Raw genomic sequence first — 24,525 nt, 5'->3', positions numbered from 1 at the left:
CTTGGGAAACTGTGTGAAGATCTTAGAGATAAAATGTACCTAAAGAATTGCTCTCTGTAGCTCAAAAGCTTCTCTTTCATCAGCAGAAGTTAGCTAAAAGATATTACCTCACCCACCTGGTCTCTCTTAGAGATAAGAATCATGCATTCCTGTTGGAAAAGAAGAAAGGGAGAAATTTTAGAAGTTAAATTATTTTGAGTTATTTAAGTTTAAAACACTTCCAGTATCCCAGTTCTTAGGCATATCTTCCCAGATTTATTAAAATGGATTTACACTGGTATGTGTTTTTCCTTTACATGATAGGATTAATGCCTATGATTCAATTGTTTGATTAAGTCAGATTTAAGTGCACTTGTGTAATGTTGATGGGGAGAGAAGGAAGTATTAATTCAGTAGTAAAGTCTTTGCTGTCCCTAATGAAAGGGCAAGCATGACATTTGGGTATTTTAATATTTTTTAATACCCATTTCTGTGTCCATGTTTCATTCTCTGAAATCACTTGTTTTGTGCAAGTGGTGACCATGAACTTCTGATCAAAATCACTTGTCCCTCACCGAGGAGAAAAAAACAGTAGGATTTGATCCTTGGCACAATATCTGTCCAATTGCGGTTGGAGGTTAGGAGACCCTGTGTTCTAATCCTGGCTGTGCCACTCACTGACTTGCTGCGTGACTTCAGAGAAGCAATTTCTCCTGCTGCCTCAATTTCCTTCTCTGTAAAATGAGACTAATACGTGCACACTTTCCTGACAAAGGTGTTATGAGAATTAGTTATGTCTGTACAGTGCTTTGAACATAATATATATAAATGCTATGCACGATCAGGCCACATCAGCCTATCGTGTGGTAAAACCAAAGAGAGGTGAAATTGGGGAGGAAATCTCCATATGCACTCCCTCACGTCGCTCCCTTGCAACATCATCTTGCTGAGAAGGGGATTTGCCCCCATGGGGAGAAGGAGGTATATGCACTCTAAACCCATCAGATCCCCATAGGGCCCTCTGCCTCTACACCACCTGTAGTTCTGGTGGCCCCATTAGCTACTTTCATGCTTCCTTGATCCTAGGCCTTTGCCACAGACAGACCAAGTGCACCTATATTAAAGCAGCCTTTGGGTTGCTCTAAAATACAGCCAATACAGTAGCCTTCAGGGGCTGTTATGGCAGCTAGGAATCACCAAGACAATGGGAAGCTCTGGCCATGCACCTACACTAACCAGCTAGCAGGCTGTGATGTAAGAGCTGCTACAGTGGTTTTGTAGCGCACTAGCTTTGGGCTGCTTTGCACCAATAGAGTTACGCAAGGTGCCCCTAGTACAGCTGAGGATCAGGGCCTATTTATTCATTATGTGATATTTATGATGTCAGGGACTCTGACAACAGGGTGAAACTTCTTATTGGCTATGAATCTCTCGTCATTTATATTGTGTACCAAAACCATTTTTTACTTTCGCAAGAGGCCCCTGCTGACTGATCAGGTACTAAAGCTGTATAGAGGCTGATACTCAGCTTTGGTGAACACTCCGAAATGACTAAATACCATTTGTCTAGGTTGAAATGTTGTCAGTCAGGCCTCTCTAAGGTCTGGTAAGGTCTCCAGAAGAAGTCTTGCTCCAGTCCCCTGGGGATTTTCCTAGCCGCTGAAGAATCCCTGAAATTCCTTAGTGACCTAGTACAGTGTCCAATGCAGACAATGTTGACTACAACTGCTCAGCAACAACTAGAGCAGCTGGCAGCATCAGATAGACAGCTGAGTGGAGAGTGTGTAAAGACTGGGTTTAGGGTTATGAAACAAAACTGGGATCAGCATGAACAGAACCCTGTTCTGTTGCCTTACAGTGCAGGGTACAAGTCCTATCTACTTTCCTTAAAGGATTGGGTGGATCAAAGGAGGAGGATTTTAATTGTGAAAGGTTGGTAGAGCTCTTCTGTGTACATTGATTCATTTGATTTAATTACTGTCTGGTTTTTATTAAGGTTTTTTAATTTTTTACTTTTCAATGGAAAAATCACAATAGACAATTTTGGGTTTTTTTCTTTTCTAAAATTAAAGTTACCATCTGTAATGTACAGCATACCGTTAATATGTGTATGCACCAACGTTAATACTAAACTGTGAAATCAAATAATTTAATGCTTTGCAATTTATGGGAGGAAACACACACAAGGCAGGAAGGAAAGTATGAAAGCAGGGGGAAAAGAAGGTGGAGAAAGAGTTAAGGCGGTGCAGGAAGGGGAAGGAGGTCTGGACTGGCCCCCGGGCCTTGGAGTTCCTTAGTCAAATGTTTCTAAAAATGGAGCTCAGATTTCTTTAAACTCAGGTAGTTGGTCCCTGTGGAGAAAGTAACCCTTTGGCCGCTAGGTCAAAGAAGTCAAAACATTATTGTTCTAGTCGGTGCCATGATTTATTTTCATCTGTAAAATCATTCGCTTTGTGGCTGCTCTCAGAAACCATGAACACTATGCTGGAAAAAGGCCCAAATTCAAGGGTAAATATTCTAACGTAGTTCTTGGCTGATGTTTGATTGCTAAAGTCCAAAATTTATTTTAATTCTAGTGTCAACTTCTTTCTGCATGTTTAACCAGAAGACATTCCCACAACACGTGGTACTGTCTTGTGTTTTTAAAAGAATGTAAAGAAAACTAGATAGTGACCCTAAATAAAAATGACCCTCTCGCTACCTCTGCAAGCTTCCATGGGACAACTTGTATGCTGCCATTCCATGCCCTACCAAATTTGTGGAGACTCCTAAATCCTGCAGTTCCTTTGTAGCCCAAAGGGAGCATGTAGCTGATCACAATCTGCCATCTTACCAGGTTCTACTCAGGCCTTGTCTACACTACAGTTTTGTCGACAAAAGTCAGCTTTCATCAACAAAACAGTGGAGGTGTACGCACTGAAATGCTCATCCAACCATGTAACTCCCCACTATGACAACAAAATAAAACCACCTTGACGAGAGGCACAGAACTTTTTGCAACATAGTTTGAGCGACACAGCAACAGTGTAGACACTGTGCTTGTTTATGTCACCCTAATTAGCCTTCAGAAGGTGTCCCACAATGCCCATTATGACCTCTCTGGTCAGCAGCTTGAACTCTGCTGCCCTGCATGCACCTCTCTCCCGTTTAAAGGCCCGCGAATTTTTGAAATTCCTCTTTCCATTTGCTCAGCATGGACTGTTCATACAACATCGTCCCAGCTGATGCTGCTGGCTTTCCACAACAGACGCACTCCGTCATGGAGTACACCAGAGCTTTTGGGTCTGTGGGGAGAGGAAGCTGTGCAGTTGCAGCTTTGCTCAAGCCGTAGGAACTTTGATATCTACGGGCAGATTGCTTGTGGCATGTAGAAGAAGGGACATGAGAGTTACCCGCAGCAGTGCCATGCTAAGATCAAGGAGCTGAGGTGGGCGTACCAGAAGGCAAGGGACATCAACCATTGTTCTGGTGCAGTACTAAAGATATGCTGCTTCTACGAGGAGCTGCACACCATCCTGGGCAGTGACCCCACCACCACCACCAGAAGCCCCATGAATACTTCAGGGGACTGGAGGCAACAACTAGTGGAGTCAACCCTGAGGACAAAATGGTAGACAAGGAAGTGGAGGAGGAAGTAGGACATGCAATAGGGTTATCTCGTGGCGTGGCAAGCCAGTGCCTATTTTTGACTCTGGAGGGGTCTAGCCAATCCCAGCATTCCAGCTCTAGCACACACAAAGCAGCAGAGGCAAGCTCTGGTAAGCATGCATTTTGCTTTGATACTGCACAGTGATAGGAGATTGAGGTCTCATTTACTTGTTATATGGTAGAAGAGGGACAAGGGATAGAAATTAACAGAGCCTATGCAGCTACGCAGTGGGGGCTTGGCAGAAAAGTTTGTTAATGTACACAGGGATGTCCTGGGAGTCCTCCATAGAGATCTCCAGGAAACGTCCATGTAGGTACTCTGTAATCCTCTGCTAAAGGTTTGCAAAGCTGCCTTGTTTCTCTCCCCGATGTAGGAAACTTTGCCACGCCAACTGGAAATTATTTCTGCAGGGACCAAAGCGACACACAGGTGAGCAGCATACGGACCTGGTCTGAAGCCGCATGCATGCAGGAGATGCACCCTTGCATCCGGGGTTACCCTCGAGTGAGATACCTGGTTTGCTTACCCCAGCCTGTGGAAAAGGGTGCCGATATTCAGAATACTCTCCCTAGGTGCGTGTAGTGAGCCTCTTTGCCAACCACTCAGACCCTGTGTCCCTTCTTGCCCATTCATGCTTTCTAATCCTCCCCCCACCCTACCATATTTGGGACTCTTGCTGACCTGTGTGCTAGCCAAGGGACAATGAAAAAGAGGTGTATGTGACTTTGGTGATTCATGGCTTTGAATGTACTCAATACTGTCTCTGTTCATTGTTTCTTTGGCTTCTGCAAATGTGCCCTCGAGGACTAACTCCTATATACTGGTGGAGCACCTCCGTCAGACAAGGAGGCAAACCAGGAGGAATAAGGAGGATATGTTTAGAGAAGTGCTGCAGTCAACAGATCCAGCACATAGTGAAACAAGAGCATGGAGGGAGACAGTTAATGAAAAACTCAGGCTGGGTAGCCTGGAAAGGAGACTGGGCAGGAGCAGATGGTAAAGCTACTCAGATGCTCAAATCCCTCATAGCGCTGCAGGCTGAACACATCCGTGCATGACTCCCCTTGCAGCCAATACATAACGCTGTTCCATGCCCTCCTCATACTCCCTCAACACCTTCCTTGCATGTTCCCACTCTGTCGCCATATCCCTTGCACTCCACCCCTAGAGAGTGGTTTCATGATGAAATCTTGAAATTTTGCGAACAGGGGCTGCTAACAGGGAGTTTCGCAAGGGAGTTTGGAAGGGGAGCAGGAAGGGGGCGAGGGTCCCTTGCCGGTTCTATCTGTTTTCTCTCTATTTCCCTTAAAACCTATAACCAACTACATTCAAAACTTCTTGCTTAAACAACCCTTTCAGCGGTCAGGGGGCTGCAGACGGGAGTTTGACAGAGGGAGGCTTACGATGGTTAGGAAGACCTGCAACACCTGTGCCAGCACTGCTTCTGTCTCCTCCACCTGTGCCTGTAGCCAGACAGAGCACCTGAGCATGGATGCTTCTACCCAGATCCTGGTGTGGTTTTGCAGAGACTGTAACTTGCAATTTCCACTTACTGATATCCAGGCTGGGGGGACCATCCAATGTGAGAGGTGCCTGCTGGTGGAATCTCTCAGGCAGCAGGTGGGAGAGCTACAGGAGGAGGTGGCTAGGTTGAGGAGCATCCGAATCCACGAGCAATTCCTTGACAGTGTCCATGTGGAGACAGCTGAGGTAGCTGTCCCAGTACACAGGACTGCTGATACACCACTGGTGGAGGAGGAGATGGCTCAGGGTGGACACTGGCAGCTGGTTACTTCTGGCAGCAGGCAGTGCTCCACCCCTGCTCCGAACCCTCCTGCCGTGGTAATAGGTAACCGTTATGCTCTTCTTGATACAGGAAAGAAGGAATCACCCCCTACAGTAAAGGAGGAGAAGCCTCGTACCCCTAAGGCTGGGAGGTCTGCTGCCACCAGTGCGAATAGGAAACGTAGGGTAGTGGTGGTCGGAGACTCTCTGCTGAGGGGGACGGAGGCGCCCATCTGTCGCCCTGACATTTCATCTCGGGAGATATGCTGCCTGCCGGGAGCCCGTATCCGAGACATTACGGAGGCATTGTCGAGGATTATCCAGCCCTCTGATTACTACCCCATGCTACTCATCCATGTGGGTACAAATGATACTGCGCGGTGTGACACTGAGCGGATCAAGACTGACTACAGGGCTCTGGGAGTACAGGTGAAGGAGTTTGGAGCGCAGGTGGTATTCTCTTCAATTCTTCCTGTCAAAGGTAGGGGCCCAGGCAGAGACAGATGCATCATGGAGGTGAATGCCTGGCTGCGAAGATGGTGTCGCCAGGAGGGCTTTGGCTTCCTAGACCACGGGATGCTATTTGAGGAAGGACTGCTAGGCAGAGATGGTGTTCACCTTTCGAGGAGGGGAAAGACCCTATCTGGACACAGACTGGCTAACCTAGTGAGGAGGGCTTTAAACTAGGTTCGACGGGGACAGGTGAGCAAAGCCCACAGGTAAGTGGGGAACATGGAGACCGGGGAGATGGGTTGGAAACGAGAGGGAGTGTGGGCTATATTGGCAGAGAGAAAGGAGGGTCAGGACAAAACTGGGAGGAAAGATCAAACCAGTATCTTAGATGCCTATATACAAATGAGAGAAGTATGGGGAATAAGCAGGAAGAACTGGAAGTGCTAATAAATAAATACAACTATGACATTGTTGGCATCACTGAAACGTGGTGGGATAATACACATGATTGGAATGTTGGTGTGGATGGGTACAGCTTGCTCAGGAAGGATAGACAGGGGAAAAGGGGAGGAGGTGTTGCCTTATATATTAAAAATGTACACACTTGGACTGAGGTAGAGATGGACATAGGAGACGGAAGTGTTGAGAGTCTCTGGGTTAGGCTAAAAGGGGTAAAAAAACAAGGGAGATGTCATGCTAGGAGTCTACTACAGGCCACCTAACCAGGTGGAAGAGGTGGATGAGGCTTTTTTTAAGCAACTAACAAAATCATCCAAAGCCCAAGATTTGGTGGTGATGGGGGACTTCAACTATCCGGATATATGTTGGGAAAATAACACAGCAGGGCACAGACTATCCAACAAATTCTTGGACTGCATTGCAGACAACTTTTTATTTCAGAAGGTTGAAAAAGCTACTAGGGGGGAAGCTGTTCTAGACTTGATTTTAACAAACAGGGAGGAACTCGTTGAGAATTTGAAAGTAGAAGGCAGCCTGGGTGAAAGTGATCATGAAATCATAGAGTTTGCAATTCTAAGGAAGGGTAGAAGGGAGAACAGCAGAATAGAGACAATGGATTTCAGGAAGGCAGATTTTGGTAAGCTCAGAGAGCTGATAGGTAAGGTCCCATGGGAATCAAGACTGAGGGGAAAAACAACTGAGGAGAGTTGGCAGTTTTTCAAAGGGACACTATTGAGGGCCCAAAAGCAAGCTATTCCGCTGGTTAGGAAAGATAGAAAATGTGGCAAAAGACCACCTTGGCTTAACCACGAGATCTTGCATGATCTAAAAAATAAAAAGGAGTCATATAAAAAATGGAAACTAGGACAGATTACAAAGGATGAATATAGGCAAACAACACAGGAATGCAGGGGCAAGATTAGAAAGACAAAGGCACAAAATGAGCTCAAACTAGCTACAGGAATAAAGGGAAACAAGAAGACTTTTTATCAATACATTAGAAGCAAGAGGAAGACCAAAGACAGGGTAGGCCCACTGCTTAGTGAAGAGGGAGAAACAGTAACAGGAAACTTGGAAATAGCAGAGATGCTTAATGACTTCTTTGTTTCGGTCTTCACCGAGAAGTCTGAAGGAATGCCTAACATAGTGAATGCTAATGGGAAGGGGGTAGGTTTAGCAGATAAAATAAAAAAAGAACAAGTTAAAAATCACTTAGAAAAGTTAGATGCCTGCAAGTCACCAGGGCCTGATGAAATGCATCCTAGAATACTCAAGGAGCTAATAGAGGAGGTATCTGAGCCTCTAGCTATTATCTTTGGAAAATCATGGGAGACAGGAGAGATTCCAGAAGACTGGAAAAGGGCAAATATAGTGCCCATCTATAAAAAGGGAAATAAAAACAACCCAGGAAACTACAGACCAGTTAGTTTAACTTCTGTGCCAGGGAAGATAATGGAGCAAGTAATTAAGGAAATCATCTGCAAACACTTGGAAGGTGGTAAGGTGATAGGGAACAGCCAGCATGGATTTGTGAAGAACAAATCATGTCAAACCAATCTGATAGCTTTCTTTGATAGGATAACGAGTCTTGTGGATAAGGGTGAAGCTGTGGATGTGGTATACTTAGACTTTAGTAAGGTATTTGATACGGTCTCGCATGATATTCTTATCGATAAACTAGGCAAATACAATTTAGATGGGGCTACTATAAGGTGGGTGCATAACTGGCTGGATAACCGTACTCAGAGAGTTGTTATTAATGGTTCCCAATCCTGCTGGAAAGGCATAACGAGTGGGGTACCGCAGGGGTCTGTTTTGGGACCGGCTCTGTTCAATATCTTCATCAATGACTTAGATATTGGCATAGAAAGTACGCTTATTACGTTTGCGGATGATACCAAACTGGGAGGGATTGCAACTGCTTTGGAGGACAGGGTCATAATTCAAAATGATCTGGACAAATTGGAGAAATGGTCTGAGTTAAACAGGATGAAGTTTAACAAAGACAAATGCAAAGTGCTCCACTTAGGAAGAAAAAATCAGTTTCACACATACAGAATGGGGAGAGACTGTCTAGGAAGGAGTACGGCAGAAAGGGATCTAGGGGTTATAGTGGACCACAGGCTAAATATGAGTCAACAGTGTGATGCTGTTGCAAAAAAAGCAAACATGATTCTGGGATGTATTAACAGGTGTGTTGTGAGCAAGACACGAGAAGTCATTCTTCCGTTCTACTCTGCTCTGGTTAGGCCTCAGCTGGAGTACTGTGTCCAGTTCTGGGCACCGCATTTTAAAAAAGATGTGGAGAAATTGGAAAGGGTCCAGAGAAGAGCAACAAGAATGATTAAAGGTCTTGAGAACATGACCTATGAAGGAAGGCTGAAAGAATTGGGTTTGTTTAGTTTGGAAAAGAGAAGACTGAGAGGGGACATGATAGCAGTTTTCAGGTATTTAAAAGGGTGTCATAAGGAGGAGGGAGAAAACTTGTTCACCTTAGCCTCTAAGGATAGAACAAGAAGCAATGGGTTTAAACTGCAGCAAGAGAGGTCTAGGTTGGACATTAGGAAAAAGTTCCTAACTGTCAGGGTGGTTAAACACTGGAATAAATTGCCTAGGGAGGTTGTGGAATCTCCATCTCTGGAGATATTTAAGAGTAGGTTAGATAAATGTCTATCAGGGATGGTCTAGACAGTATTTGGTCCTGCCATGTGGGCAGGGGACTGGACTCGATGACCTCTCGAGGTCCCTTCCAGTCCTAGAATCTATGAATCTGGAGTTACACACAGCTGTGAGAGCCTTAACGGAGAGAGACCGTTCATCATTGCCATGTCCCCCGTTTTGCCAAAAAAAAAAAAAAAAACATGTTTTATCCTTTAAATAAAAATGTATCCTTATTTGTTTAATGCACACCGTAGTTGCTGATAAAATTCAAACACAGTGGCTATAGGTAGGAACATTTGCTCACTACAATTAAAGCTCAGGAAGCAAGCATTACTAGATTCATTTAAGGTGATAAGTAAATATTGCCTGGCTAAATGCATCACATAACGACACGCTACTGGGAATTGTTGTCAAAATGCTCCTTCAAAGCCTCCCTGATTCAAATAGCCCAACGCTGAGCCCCTCTAACTGCTCTGGTATCTGGCTGTTCCAAATCAGCGCTCTACCACTGGGAAAACTTTTCCCCTTTGCATCACCAATGTTATGCAGAACACAGCGGGCTGCTATGACCATCATAATATTTTCTTCATTGAGGTCTAACCTGACAAAAAGGCAGTGCCAGCAACCTTTTAATCAGCCAAAGGCACATTCAGCAGTCATTTGGCACCTGCTGAGCCTGTGGTTGAAGCACTCCTTGCTGCTGGAGCATGGGATAGGCATCATCTCCCAGGATCACTATGGGCATTTGCACATCCCCCACTGGAATCTTCTGGTCTGAAAAGGAAGTCCCAGCGTGCACCTTTCTATACTGTCCAGTGTTCCTAAAGATATGTGCATCATGAACTTTCCCTGACCACCAACCTGCATTGATGTCAGTGAAATGGCCCCAGTGAAACAATCCACCAGTGCCTGGAAGACCATGGAGAAGTAGCCCTTTTGGTTGATGTACTCCATCACATGATGGTCTGGGGCCAAAATTGGAATAGGTATGCCACCCCACCGCAGTAAAGGAATCCCATTGCCACAAAGCCATCAATTATTTCCTGCACGCTACCCAGAGTCACAGTCTGTAACAGGAGGTGGTTAATAGCCCTGCACACATGCATCACCGCAACCCCCCCAGTGGACTTTACAACTCCAAACTGATTCGCAACTGACTGGCAGCAGTCTGAATTTGCCAGCTTACACACTGCGATCACCACTTGCTTTTCCGCAGTGAGGGCAGCTCTCATTCTGGTGTCCTTGCACCGCAGGACAGGGGTGAGCTCCACCCACAGTCCCCAGAAGTTGCTTTGTATATCCGAAAGTTCTGCAGCCACTGCTTGTCATCCCATACATGCATCACAATGCAATCCCACCACTCAGTGCCTGTTTCCTGAATCCAGTACCCACGGTCCACCCTGTGTGCAACTGCTCTGTGAATGCCAGCAGCAATTTTGAATTCTTTCTTTCTGTTGTACACAGCAGAGCAGGCACCACAGATTCACTTTCTGTTTCCCAGCTCATGAAATACTGCAAGACCAGCCATGTTGTGTTCATAACACTCATCACCAGACTGGTCAGCAGTTCAGGATCCATGCTTTCAAGCAGAGATGGCAGGTGCACAGTTTACAGGGGCTGTTCAAAAACAGTGCAAAACAAAGTTGGAAGCCCATGGAATGATGGGACAGAAAGAACTGCATCATGGGACCACGATGTACTGTGATCTGTTCCCATATCTCCCAGTAGCAGAGCGTGGCAAGTTGCACAGTAGGATAACTATCCACGATGCAATACTCTCTCTCTCGATGCAAGAGCACTGACTGTAGACGCACTCCACCAACACAAGGACATGCACAACCAATGTAATTAACACCACATATGATCGTCGAAGTAACTTAAGTTGACTTAACTCTGTAGTGTAGACAAGGTCTTAGGCTTTGTCTACACTGCCAATTGAACGACAAAACTTTTGTCATTCAAAGGTGCTTAAAAAAGCCCCCCCTGAAAGACAAAAGTTTTGCCGCAGCAAATGGCAATGTAAATGGCTTCTTGTTGGTAGGAGCGCTCTCCTGTCGACAACACAAACCCCGCTCGTAGGGGGTGGAAGTAACAGCATTTACACTGCCTGACTTTTAGCAACACAGCCATGTCGCTAAAAGCTCTGTAGTGTAGCTAAAGCCTCAGTGTGGTATCCAGCTGATGACTGCCTGTATCAGTCCCTGGATATTAGACAGACAAGGTGGGTGAAGTAATGCCTTTTACTGGACCAACTTCTGTTGGTGAGAGAATGTCTTCTGACTGCAGAGGTGGTTATGGGCCACTCGACCTTGAATGGTCCCTCAGAATACGTACTATCTACTTCTGCTAAACAATCGGTTCCACCTTGCATTTAGCTGTGATGCTGGAGTACCTTTTCCAGACCTGAAGAAGAGCTCTGTGTGGCTCAAAAGCTTTTCTCTCAGTAACAGAAGTTGGTCCAATAGAAGATACTACTTCACCCATCTTGTTCCTGACAATTAAGTGAATGTCTGGCTGGGAGTTAGTGTTACTGACTTCAGCCAAATCAAACTTCTGTTGTCTGTCGTAAGCTGAAATTCTGTTATGATTCCTGTTCAGCACCACTTTCGGGTCGGACACATTCTAATGCCAGCACAATGCTATAAGATGCTCAGATACCCTAGTGCTGAATGTGGTATTAAAAAGGTACATAGAGATTTTTATGGTAGGGAGATGAAAGTAGTATCTGTATGAAGAAAAGCCCAACAAAGACCCACATTATCCAAGTGTAATTATATTGTCTGTATAATTATATATTTTGACTGACTATACTATAGATTATAAGTGATGCATTTTAATTTTCCTAAAGGGCTAACAAAGTGCTAAGGCTATAATTAACATGACTAGGCTATTTAGTTGGTTGTTTCTTTTCTAAAAATATACCCATTACAAAACTTCTGGGAGCATGTAGAAAATACCTATCAACCAAATCAACAAATGGCATAACATGAACTGTCCTCATTACTATCTCACCCTAGCCCCATCCATCACTAAGACAAAAGGCAGAGTAAATACATAAGCCTTCCATTGCTCCCTGAATATCAACAGACTCTAGCTCTGTGGGACCAATAAAGGAAACAAATTCCAGAGCCAAGGGCCCTCCACTGAGAATGCATTTCAGCACTGCCACTAGTCCAGGGGTCGGCAACGTTTGGCACACGGCTCGCCAGGGTGCTTACCCTGGTGAGCCGCGTGCCAAACGTTGCCGACCCCTGCACTAGTCCCTAAGAACTCAACTCTGAGCCTGTTAGGAGCACCTCATCTGATACATATTGTCAGGATGATACATAAGGAAAGAGGCAATCTCTGAATAGCCAACACCCAAAGGATTTATAGATATAAAATGAGAGCCCATGTAATCTATGGCACTAATAAGCTCCCTACAGGTAGCACTACAAAGCAAGCAAACAGCTGCAATCTGCTGTAACTAAAGCTTCTGAGGGGTCTTCATGAGTAGCCCTATATAGAGTTCATTTTAGTAATCCAATTTGGAGAGCACAGAGTAGGCATTCACATACTACATCACCTACATAACCTGGATAAAGGAAGAGTTGACAAAATAAATAACTACTGCAAGGCCTAAATAAGAGTAAAAGTTGTAACTCCTTAGTCAAATGCAGCTAGTAAAAGGAATTTATGGACACCACTGCCACCCAAGAATGCTAGAGAAGATAGAAATCCAGGAGGATTTCACAGATTACAACTCTCTTTGACAAAGGATAGGCACAACTCAATAGGCAGTTAAGTCAGAATGAGAATGACATCAGCGTCTCTGATGATTGCTACTGCTGGAGAAGAAACTGGGCCAACCTGCCTTAGGCACCCAGATAGTGAGACAGAGGGGAGGGATAGAAACTGGGAGAGAGAGGAATGGTACAAACAGGATGTTGCAAGTCCTTTCTATATTCATTCCTTCACTCATTCCAGATGGCCTGTTGGGCTTTTTATGAACTGATGCCAGCATAACTTCCTCTATAAGTAGAAGATCCAACTATCGTTCTCCCTGCTCTACAGCAGTATATTTGGCCTCAGAGGACCAACCAGAACATCAGTATTTGGACCACATGACACCTACAAACACTGGGGTTGCTGATGCTTCTCAAGCCAGAATGCAGCTATGCTTCTGAACATAGCTACCCTATCTACCCCTACTCTCAGTTTCTCTAGGGCAGGGGTTCTCAAACTTTTTTGCTGGGACCCCCTCTGAAAATATTTCAGGCTGTGATGACCCCCACCCCTCAAAAATTCCATGCCATGCTACCCTTTCTTCTATGGAGCTGCTGGTGTTGGTGCTGCTTTCTGAGCTCTCCGCCCCCCCAGCTCTGAAGGCAGCACCACCATCAGCAGCAGCGCAAAAGTAAGGGTGGCAATACTATACCATCTCACGACCCCCACCCAGCCACCACAATAGCCTTGCAACCCCCTTCTGGGTCAGAACCCCCATTTTGAGAAATGCTGCTCTAGAGACAGGTTTAAGTCATCACACAGCAGATTAACAGGCAAGTTTTTATTAATAATTTAACAGGCAGCTACTCCCAGACAGGTCCATGGGCTAACTGGTCACATGCTCACTTCCAGATAGCTACTCCCAGATGATTCAAAACAGGAAATATGAGCAGAAAACTAAACAGTAAACAGAAATGAGCCAAAACAGCCCATTGCATGTGAGCTCTGAACACACACTGCATTTCCATATATACTACTACCCACCTTGGTGCGTGCACACAACCGACTGCTGTGAATTTTGATTTTTTGCTAGGAATATGAGAGACACTAGTAAGTATGACAGTGTGAGAGGTCATGACTAGTATAAATTACTAAACACTTGTGCTTTTGCAAACTTCCAATGACAGTTACAGCTGCAGATGTCTAAAATATAAAGACACTTATAGCAATCTGCATCTGAAGCCAAGGACTGAAATACTATCACAACGTTCTCAGTCAGTTATTAGCTTCTACGGGAACTGCAGTGTTTCAATCCAGATCGTTGCCTAGCAGTTGTATTCTGTTTTCTTTGCTCACTGTGTTCATACTATGTGGTTCTTATGCTAAATGGAACATTTTTTTGATATTGCCCTCTTCCCCCAGCTTTTTTTTTTTCTTCTACTGATGTTTATTTCAGGAAAATTAAACTAAAACAGAATAACACTGCATGGGTGCTAGCTTTCAACCACAATGTACCCTATTGAGCCTTTAAAGCTCTTTACCAGTTTACTGTGCTCCCTGAATAATCAGCTATGTAATTACTCTCTGCAGTGGAACTAATTTAGGGGTCCGTACCAATGCCCAGGGGGTGAGGTGTGTATACTCACATGCATCACGACGAGTCTGGTAGATTCTATTGTAAGTAAAATGTCTGTTCTGTATTTAGAAAGCAGGAGGTGTTGGGTGTGGTTCTTTACCCACTATGAAAATCTTAGATTTAACATGAAGATTTAATGCCTAGAGCTTTGTATCTCTATATTTACATTATGGGGTATATCCCTTCACTGTGCTGGAGAGCAAGGAGAGGAGAAGGTGTAGGAGGGTGTTGCATATGAAGTAAGGGGTGGGAGGCAGAGGGAATCTGACATGATGTACAAGACTGCTCAGACAGCTACACTTCTGTAATGCACCAAGGACCATGCCACAGTCAGTAGGAGAGTCTTTTGAAGGTAAAAGGGTGTGGCTAGGCTGCAAACACAGCAGAAAATTAGTCAAACAACCAGGGGTGCTGGATCAATTTATATAGTGAGGTGCCAAAAGCCATTGAACCAAACTGTATATAAACCCGGTATATAGTGGAAACCACTTCAAGCCAGGGAGTGCAGCAGCACTCTAGTTCCAGTGCCTATGCAATCAACTTACATGGTTCCTCCTTAGAGAAGCAGCAACACATTCCAAACAAGCCAGTTTGGTAGTCCATAAACATTCCTGCCTTACTATGGCAAAATACCTCTTGTGCTTGATGTGGCAAGCAACATGAAAATATCATGCTGTGCTGCTGTCTGCCTCCAAATTTGCTGCATTCAAACTGCAAGTTGAGTTGCTAGACATATACTATAGTTGAGATTTTCATAGCAATCTAGGGCAGCATTTCCCAAAGAATGGGACTGCAAAGGAGTAGTTGAGGGGGCATTGAAAATGTATAAATTAAGATGAATAGGCCTTTTACATCACATGTTTAGGGTTACTAGGTGGGGGGAAGTGCAGAATTGCTTTCATTTTATCATAGTGGAGGCTCAGCTTTCAAAAGACTAACAAGTCCTGGTCTAGAGAAGCCATTAATTTTACTGGTAGATGTGGGTCTAAATTCCCTAGCTTGCTTTGAAAATCTCAATTTATGTTAATAAACCTTCCAGGATCTCCTGGAAAAAAAAAATACTGATCTTATGCTGTTTGACTACGGACATCAGAATAGTAAGCAGAAATGTAGATTAATTAGACAATTTCAACACTCTGGAGTTTCCCTTTCAGAGCATCAATGTACCTGCCCTATTTGTACTTTCACAGAAACATCCATTTCACGTGGAGCAGCATCAGTTTCACATGGTATACTTGAACAACCCAACAATGTGTATTACACAAGCCTTCTGCTACTAAACAAGTGTATGCCTTTTGGGGAAGGTCATCATCATCATCATCACTCCCATAACTGCATTGGTCATTGGGGCACCATCACTGATGATAAATCAACCAATTAACTCCACCCCTGACGATTGTGTGTCAGTGCTTTGGTTTCTGCGAAGTCCATTCCTGTCCACTCTTTTATGTTGTCAATCCATCTCTTCTTCTATCTACCTCTTCTTCTCTTCCCCTGTACTGTCCCTTGGAGGATGATCTTGAATAGGCCAGAGAATCTTGTTACATGGCTGTACCACTTCAGCTTGCACTTCTTCATGGTTGTCAGGAGGTCTTCATATGACCTAGCTCATTGGGTGATAATGTTGCGGACCTCTTCATTAGTGACATGGTCAACGTAGGAGATGCCCAGGATTTTACGGAAGTATCTCATCTCTACTACCTATATTTTCCATTCAAATTCTGCCGTAAGGGTCCATGTCTCATGTGCATACAGAAAAATGGAGCTGACTAGTGCGTGCAGCAATTTCAGTCTGGATTCCAGGGAGATGTTCTTGTTCCTCCAAATTGGCTTTAGCTTTGCCACTGTTGCTGTTGTTTGTGCAGTTCTTGCCCGAATTTCTGCCTTTGATCCTTCATCGGTGATGATTGCCCTCAAATACTTGAACTGTTTCACTGTCTCCAGCTCTTGTCCATTGACAGTGATATGTGAGCTGATCCCGTCATGTTTGTTTGTCATCAGGTTGGTTTTCTCTGCACTGATTTCCATACTATATTTTGCGGAGGTTTCATCCGATCATTTCATAAGGTTGGCAAGTTCATCTTTGCTACCTGCCAAGCTGTCAATGTCATCAGCAAACCGAAGATTTGAGATTGTTCGCCCCCCAGTGCTGACTGTGCATATGTGATCTTCTAGGGCATCAGTCATTATGCACTCCAAGTAGATGTTGAACAGTGTGGGCAAAAGAAGGCAGCCTTGCCGGACTCCAACAATGGTGTGAAATCACTCTCCTATTGTGCCACTGATGAGAACTTAACTGCTGGCCTTGGCATACAGTTGTTTAAAGGTATGAATAAGCTTATGACCAACATTGTATATCTTCATGGTTGCCAAGAGAGCTTTGTGCCATATTCTGTCAAAGGCCTTCTTGAAGTCAACAAAACGTGGTAGATGTCCTGCTGGTGTTGTAAGTGCTTGTCACATAGAACACGAAGGTTGAAAATCTATTCTGTGATACTTCTTCCAGCACGAAAGCCAGCCTGTTCTTCAGCAATGATATTCTCATCTTGTGGCTTCAATCTGTTCAATATGACTTTCAACAACACTTTGTGGGATGGCTAATCAAACTTATGGTCCAGTAATTTTGACACAATTGCAGGTTGCCTTTCTTTGGCAGAGTGATAATTAGTGACTGTGTCCACATGGAGGGCCACTCACCGGTTTGCCAGATCTTGGTGAGTACATCTATTACTATTTCTCCTCCGAATGTAATCAGTTCGGCTGGGATGTTGTCAATACCTGTAGCCTTTCCGTTCTTGAGTTATAGGTACAAACTTACTTCCAGCTGCTAACTCACATTAAAAGAAGCTAAAAATACATTAAGTATTTTCCTTTAATATTACTTTTCATGTAACCGATTGCTGTAGTTGCCACAGGGATAATATACAATCATAAATGGGAGATGAGATGTCTGGCAATTGTAAACAGAACAGTACATATCCGCAAGACACACTCTCTATTAATATGTGGTACATATTATCAGGGACCCCCTGATTTAGAGAATGAATAAATGCGAGACCAAGAATAACTCAGGGTGAGAAGGAACCCAGTGGCAGTGATGGAAATGATCACTTCACATGCTGTTGCTAACACCTATCTATAGCCAGAATACTGAGAGCATGTCAGAGGAAAGAACACAACAGTGTGCCTCATAAAACTTTAAACTGAGGTCTTGAAGGGTGAAGTGGTAACCCCAAATCTGTTTTTAGGAGGGCTTGAGGTACAATAGACTAATACATTAGTCTGGAGAACAGCAAAATACATTAGATACAGCAAAATGGCTTTGGAGGATCCATTCTAGATCCTAGTGGATCCAGATCACAGTAACTTTAATACAATTTGGCATGATTACTGTCTCTATTTTCTAGAAATAGAAGGCCAGGTATTGCAAGTCAGGTACACTCTCAACAGAATAGCGTGGAAGCTCAGGAATGGAATATCAGGGGATGATGCAGGTCAGGATTTAGCAGGATTGTCAGAAATATACCTACAGCCCTATACATTCTTCACTTTCATGAGTACTACATTTATAAAGCTATTGAAAGAATTAAAAAAGATATATGGATGCCTAAGTATGGAAAGGAACTATGCATGGGAGAAAAGGATAGCAGAAGGGCTCCACACAGGTTGCCACTGCCATTTTATTTCTTTCATTCATTCATTCATTCATTCATCAAAGCCTGCACTCAGGATTTTTCAATTACTTTTCTAAAATATCAAGACAAATCCTTTATTTCCCTCAGAAATTTGCCACAACATTCCTCCAGTCTTATTTATACAATGCCAGTTCTGTGTCTACAGTTTCTTACAATCCAGTGAAGCAATGCTGGATCTAGTACTTACCACCATTAATATTCCCTCGGACATCAACAGGACTACTTACAGCAGTGTACAATGGCCCAGTCCTACAGTGAGTTTCATGCAAGCACAGAGGTCTTCCCAAGCAGAGCTCATTATTGGATCAGGGCCTCTGAGGAATAGGAAGTGTGTGAAAGATTATGTCCTACATTTTCTCCAGGTGATCATGTGGAATACTCTAAAAATTAGAAAGACAAGACCTATTAGGTTATCTTATCTCCCTGCCAGCATAGAATTGTTCCCTACAGTATATTCTTTGTATATACAATCTACAATCTAGACTGTACAATATACAGTCTAACTTTAAATGAATAAAGCCGTGGGTTTCCACAAACTATTAGGTAACTATTCCAATCCAAATCCAATCCTCATCACCAAAAGTTCATTAATATTAAGCATACATTTTCCTTTGCTTAATTTCATCCCATTACTACTCATGAAAACCCCTGAATCACCTTAAATATTCCTTCCCTCCCTTTCAATCTTGTAGACAGTTCTATATTCCCCGTACCCCTACTTTAGCAATTAACCAAGCTGTAGATATTTACTTCTTCTAATCTTTCCTCATACATTAATACAACCAGGCCTTTAATCATTTTAACTGCTCTTCTCTGAATTCCCTCCAATTTGTTTTAATCCTTCTAATTCCAGGGTTCACAGAAATGTAATCAGTATTCTAGGTGTGGTCTCACCAGTGCTGTATACAAATGCACTAACATCAGCCTGGTCTATGATATGTTGCCTTTTTTATTGTATTTTTTTTGTCACTATATTGCATTGCAAACTGATATCTACATTACTGTCCATCCGTTGTCTCTCATAGGTCTTTTTTTGGTATCACTACTATGTATCTATCCCCATCCCTTCTGTGGCTTACAGATAACACATTTGGTTATTACCTGGGTTGCCCCTATTCCTATGTTCAAATGCAATCTTGTATTTTGAATAGGCCTGATTCTATTCCCACTGAAGCTAATGGAAGCAGGATTAGTTCTGTATCTGCTCCTGACCCTCTTCTGTTTCCTCACCTCTGCCCTAGCACCATGTCCCTCTCAGATTCTTAAAGGGGCTCAACCTGCCACCCTAATTCTACCCTTCTCAATGCTCTCAAAAGAAAATACTTCTACATCTTGAGTGAGGAAAAAGTATCTTGTTCCCTGCCCCCACTCTACCTTGCCCAATGGCTGCACAATCTACATGGAGCCATTGTGGCCTCTATTCTACTTCTGATCCCCCAACGCTTGACACAATCCTCTGCTGCTGCTTGGTGTGAGAAAATGCAAAAGGGCGAGAATGGCAGGAGGGTAAGTTCTGGGTGTGTTCACAAGACAGCTGACCATCTCTCTTTCCTAGCACTGCATTCTTCAGAAGTCCCAGGTTAGCTGGCCATTTCTGATGGAGCAAACAAATCAGGCTAGCCATTATCCTAAGGGCTAACAAGCATTTCTGAATTCTGAGGACCCAAGTTTGGCATTTTTAGGGATTTATCCTGTTTAACAAATTCCACTGTATCATAGCATTACCTCATCCTGCGTGATTTCCTATCCACAATAAATTCAGAATTTGTAAATGTCCTTCAAGTGCATCTTCCAAGATATGGGACAGACCTGCACAACTCAGAACAGGTAGTAGCCTATCAACACAATAGATAATATTGAGAAAGAGAATGTGTAAATGCCAATGTTTCTGTATCTATCAGAGATGGTTTCTGTGGGAAGAGGGAAAGGAAGGGGTGGGAGAGGTCCAAGCAGCCACCCTAATTCCCTCCCTACTTTTTTCATAAACATCCCTAAGTCTCAGAACACGGCTGGCATTGCAGCATCCATTTGGAATTACAATAGAGCTTCACTTTTTAAAGTGTAGTTAATTCTATGAAAGGTGCCAGATTGATAGCCCCAGGAGCTGCTGAAGCAAGTAGTATGGATAGCAGCAGTGCAAACTTCCCCATGTTGCCCCACTAACATACTCCAATCATAATGTGAAAAAACCACTTCTAGGGCTAAGAAGAGAGTTTACTTTCTATGCTCTTTCAAATCCAGCCTCCTGCAAAGGTTGCTAACAAAGCTGACAGTCAGCACCTCACCAGTCCCCTGAGCCATCCAGTCCCCTTACTGCATGCAGGCTTGCTTGAGTGCAATCCTGGATTCACATAGTGGCTAAACACACTGATAGCCACTATGCAAAACTCCAGGGGAACAGTCCAACACAATTAGAGTGACCATACGTCCCGTTTTGGCTGGGGCAGTCCCTTTTTTAAGGCCTGTCCTGACCATCCCACCTTTTTTGGCAAAACTGGGCATTTGACCCATTTGTTCTTGCCAAGTGATGTTCAGTTGGCAAGAGCAAACTGGACAAATACACAGGTGGGTGGCAGGGAGTCTTGGGCTGGCCCCACACACACAGGGGGACCTCTGACCAGCCCTGCGTGGGCAGGTGGCACGGGGGTGTGGCTTGGTGGGTCCCGCATGAGGGGGAGGGGAAAGGGAGGCCTCGGGCTGGCCCCGTGCATGCAGGAGGCAGGGGGAGCTTGGGCCTGGTGGGGGGCCTTGGGCCAGCACTGTGCAGTGTCCCATTTTCCCTTTGGGGAAATACGGTCACCCTAAACACGATGCTCAGCTCCTACATTTCTGTTGCCTCTGTAGCTCTCAAAGCACTTTACAAAGTGGGAAATAAGTTTTCAGACTGGGGAAACTGAGGCAGAGAGGTGCAGTGATTGGCTTAGGATGGAGCATGGCCTTGCCAGACCCCTCTCGTCCCTACCACTTAGTGGTGCTGGAACAATTTGTATAGTGGGGGTGCCGAGAGCCTTTGAATCAAACTGTAAACCCTGTATATGATGGTCACCACTTCAAGCGGTGGGGGGGTCCTACAGCACCCCCCACTCCCCTAGTTCTAGCACCTATGCTACCACAGGTCGGCTTCTGTATTCCAGGCGCGGGAGGCAGCACACGCGGCTCCACTGGGTGCCCGTTAGCCCCCTGGCGAGCTGCGCTGCAGGGGGAAGGCGCAAGCCAGCTGCAGGGAAACTTAAGCACCCTCCGCCCACAGCGGAGCAACTCCCCCTCTCTGCGCGCTCTCAGCCTAGCTTGAGCCAGGCGAAGCCCCGCCCCCCACGCGGCAGTCCGCCGCTCTAAGTGGCTGACTGGGCGGCGGCCCCTTCCCTATTGGGGCTCCTAGCAGAGGACAGTTCGGCTGCGCCTGGGCGCTGGGCTGGGCGCTCGCCGAGGCTCGTTGCTGTGGGGACTCGCCTGTCATGGAGGAGCTGGATGGGGCGCGGGGCGCGGCGGAGGCTTCCCGGTGAAGGCGGCTCCGGAGAGAGGGAGCCGGCGGGGCGCCCGCGCCTGGGGAAGGTAGCTCGGAGCCTGTTCTGGGCGGGCGGGGTCCCCGGGCCCCAGCCGACAAGGAAGCAGGTCCGGGGGGGCTGGGAACGTGCCTGGGCAGGGGCGACGTGGGGCCAGGAGAGGTGGCAGGGGGCGAGGGGCCGGCGGGGCTGCCTCCCCCGGGCGGGTGCGGAGCCAAGGTCGGTCTCGCTCCCCTTGCCTGGTCCCAGATGTGCTCCCGCGGGCGGTGAGCCGGTGAGCTCGGTCGGGGGCTGCTTGGCGGAGGAGCCAGGCCAGAGAGAGCGGTCGGCGGCTCCCTGCCCGGGCTGGGTCCGGCAGAAGTTGGTGGAGCTGTCGCGGCTCCTTATGCAGCCGGCGCAGAGGGGGGGGTTTCCTGCAACCCGTGTGAATGAGGCAGGGGGAGGATGAGCGCTCACTCCCGCCAGCCTCCCGAGAGGGGGCGCTCCCCAAAGCCCGGGGAAGCCCCCGAAGGTGGCACTTCCTTTCCTCTCGGGAGAATTGGTGCCGTGTATAGCACAAGCAGTGGGCGGTCAGTTTGAGCAAAGGCGTAGGAAAGTGCCATTGCATTTAGTGCGGTGGTTTTCACCCCTTTTTTTCTCTTGCGGATTACTCAAAAATTTCGAATGGAGGCATGTACCCCTTTGGGAATCTTAGACAGTCTGGGGATCTCCAGGGGTCTGCGGACCACAGATTGGAAATCACTGTTCGACCTCCTTTCTCGCCCCCCCAGTCCTAGTCCACGGACCCCTCAGGGTTGAAAACCACTGATTTAGTGTATTAAAGAGGCAAAAAAAATTGTTTTCAATTTTTTATTCTCTTGCAGGTTGCTGAGCACAGTCTGTGTAATTGTTAGGACCTAATTCAGTTCATCAGAGCCTTCATGTTTGTTTACAGAGATAACACAGATCTAAGAAAAGGGTGTGGGTCTTCTGTTTGGACTCTGTAGTTCCAGTAGTCCCATTATCTGTGACACTGAAGGATAAAAGCGGCACAGACTAAATGGATCTAAAGACAGCAGTGTTCAATGCAGCTCGTGATGGCAAACTGCGGCTCCTTGCAAAGTTACTGGCAAACAAAACTAAAGAAGAGGTGGCCTTGCTGATGTCTGAAAAAACTAGTGGTGCTACACCACTTTTGATGGCAGCCCGTTATGGACACCTTGATATGGTGGAATACTTGCTGGAGCATTGCTGGGCTTCTATAGAAGTTGGTGGCTCTGTGAATTTTGATGGTGAGACCATTGAGGGGGCTCCTCCATTATGGGCAGCTTCTGCTGCTGGTCATTTGAAGGTAGTCCAATGTCTGTTAGATCATGGAGCATCTGTCAACAACACAACACTGACTAATTCAACCCCACTTAGGGCAGCCTGTTTTGATGGGCACCTGGAAATAGTAAAGTACCTTGTGGAGCATAAAGCTGATTTGGAAGTATCAAACCGACATGGGCATACATGCCTGATGATCTCATGTTACAAAGGACACAAAGAAATTGCTCAGTATTTGCTTGAAAAAGGCGCTGATGTTAATAGAAAAAGTGTTAAAGGTAAGATCAATATCCTATTTTTCTTGCAGCAAAGTTCCTGAGACTATCTAGTTGTTAGGTTTTTTTTTTTTGGTAGGAGACCACTGTCCAAAAATGTTCATCTGACTTGATAATGTAAAATATTCAAAGTGCTATCAAGAAGTTGAAATTATATTATGTTTATAGTTTGTATGTAGTTATGTAAGTTTTTCAATTTGATCTTCCAGTGTACCTGCTGTTTCGTTACTTAAAAAAACAGTTACTAAATTTCATTCTAAATCAACAAGTTTTAATTTATAAACCCCAGTTTTTAAAAGATTTTGCTACACAGATTCATACTCCTGGCTAAAGTGTGTATGTAAAAAACTAATTGGCTTTTTGCTGAAAACTTAGTGGGTCATGTGATAACTTTTTAATATAGATAAACTTGTATCGTGCAAAATTTGTTCATTTGCAAAACAAATATATTGTGCATTGAATAAAATTCACTGGCCTGCACTGTTAAGATCAGAATAGGGAAATGGAGGAAGTCTTTTCAGTATTTAAAATTTCCACCCCTGATTCTTGAATTTTTCAGTTGATCTATTAGCTACAGTAACTAAGAAATGGGAATTAGGGTGAAAAATAAGGACCAATGCGAGTGTGATCATGCCAAAAGAGAGTTTCAGTAAACAGTGGTGCTGTTATCGCAACAGATGTCTTTTTGCTTCTGTTTACAATGGTCCTGCCACTATTGTTCAAAGTGAAGACTTCTGCCTTTTTGCTATGATCATAGTTGCATGGACCTCTTGTTCTAACTGTGGGCATGTTGCTGCTTTTTAATTGCATCACCAGTGCACTTACTAATGTTGTATTGACTCACCAGGTGTATTGGTTAGTGCAGACTACCACGCATTTTTAACCCCGGAAAGATGGTCCGTGTTTGGACAGTTGATTTCTAATATATGTCAAGGGTATTTCCCCTTAAAGCCTGTGTATGACATAGTCTTCTAATTCCTGTTTCTGGCTAATTTTATTGTTAAGTTTCCCAAGCATGAAATATAATTTGACAAGTGATCTTTCTAGTATATAGTTTATTGTGTGATATCTTTAATACTTGTTTAAATGAAGACTTGTTAGCAGAAAAAAAGATGAACACCTAAATGGCAGTTTAACTGACTGAAACAAGGTGGGTGAGGTAATATCTTTTATTGAACCAACTTATGTTCATGAAGGAGACAAGTTTTCGAGCTTCCCAGAGCTCTTCTTAAGATCTGGAGAAGGTAACCAGAGTGTCACAGCTAAATATAAGTGGGACAGATTGTTAAGCATAGTGACTTAACACATGTTGCAAGAAACCACTTCAAATGAAGTGGGAATTAACACCTCTGCTTGTCTGTTCTGCCAACAGAAGTTGATCCACTAAAAGATATTACTTCACTACCTTGTGTCTCTCATA

General features: G+C 44.8%; 1 protein-coding gene and 1 long non-coding RNA gene across 4 annotated transcripts in view; one reads left to right on the top strand and one right to left on the bottom strand.

Moving 5' to 3' along the window:
• Window positions 1–13: 13 nt before the first annotated feature.
• LOC135972396 (uncharacterized) lies at window positions 14–19,872 on the bottom strand. The gene is made up of 3 exons (XR_010588834.1): window positions 19,748–19,872; window positions 18,250–18,402; window positions 14–149 (listed from the first exon to the last, which is right to left on the bottom strand). It is a non-coding gene; the product is annotated as an uncharacterized LOC135972396 (long non-coding RNA).
• FEM1C (fem-1 homolog C) overlaps window positions 5,505–24,525 on the top strand; it is a 44,714-nt gene continuing 25,693 nt past the window's right edge. Inside the window, exons 1-2 of one of the 3 annotated variants that reach the window (XM_065550339.1) lie at window positions 5,505–6,132; window positions 22,389–23,108. In XM_065550339.1, the coding sequence (XP_065406411.1) occupies window positions 22,565–23,108 (544 nt within the window). In that variant the 5' untranslated portion in view covers window positions 5,505–6,132; window positions 22,389–22,564. Of the gene's footprint in view, window positions 6,133–21,331; window positions 21,635–22,388; window positions 23,109–24,525 lie in introns of those variants that run through there. The other 2 variants (XM_005300132.5, XM_042854661.2) reach the window with 2 other exon arrangements.

Source organism: Chrysemys picta, chromosome 6 (assembly GCF_011386835.1).
Source record: "Chrysemys picta bellii isolate R12L10 chromosome 6, ASM1138683v2, whole genome shotgun sequence".
NCBI classification, from domain to species: Eukaryota; Metazoa; Chordata; order Testudines; family Emydidae; genus Chrysemys; species Chrysemys picta.
Note: the sequence above shows the minus strand (reverse complement) of the source record. Positions and strands in the feature narration are given on the sequence as shown.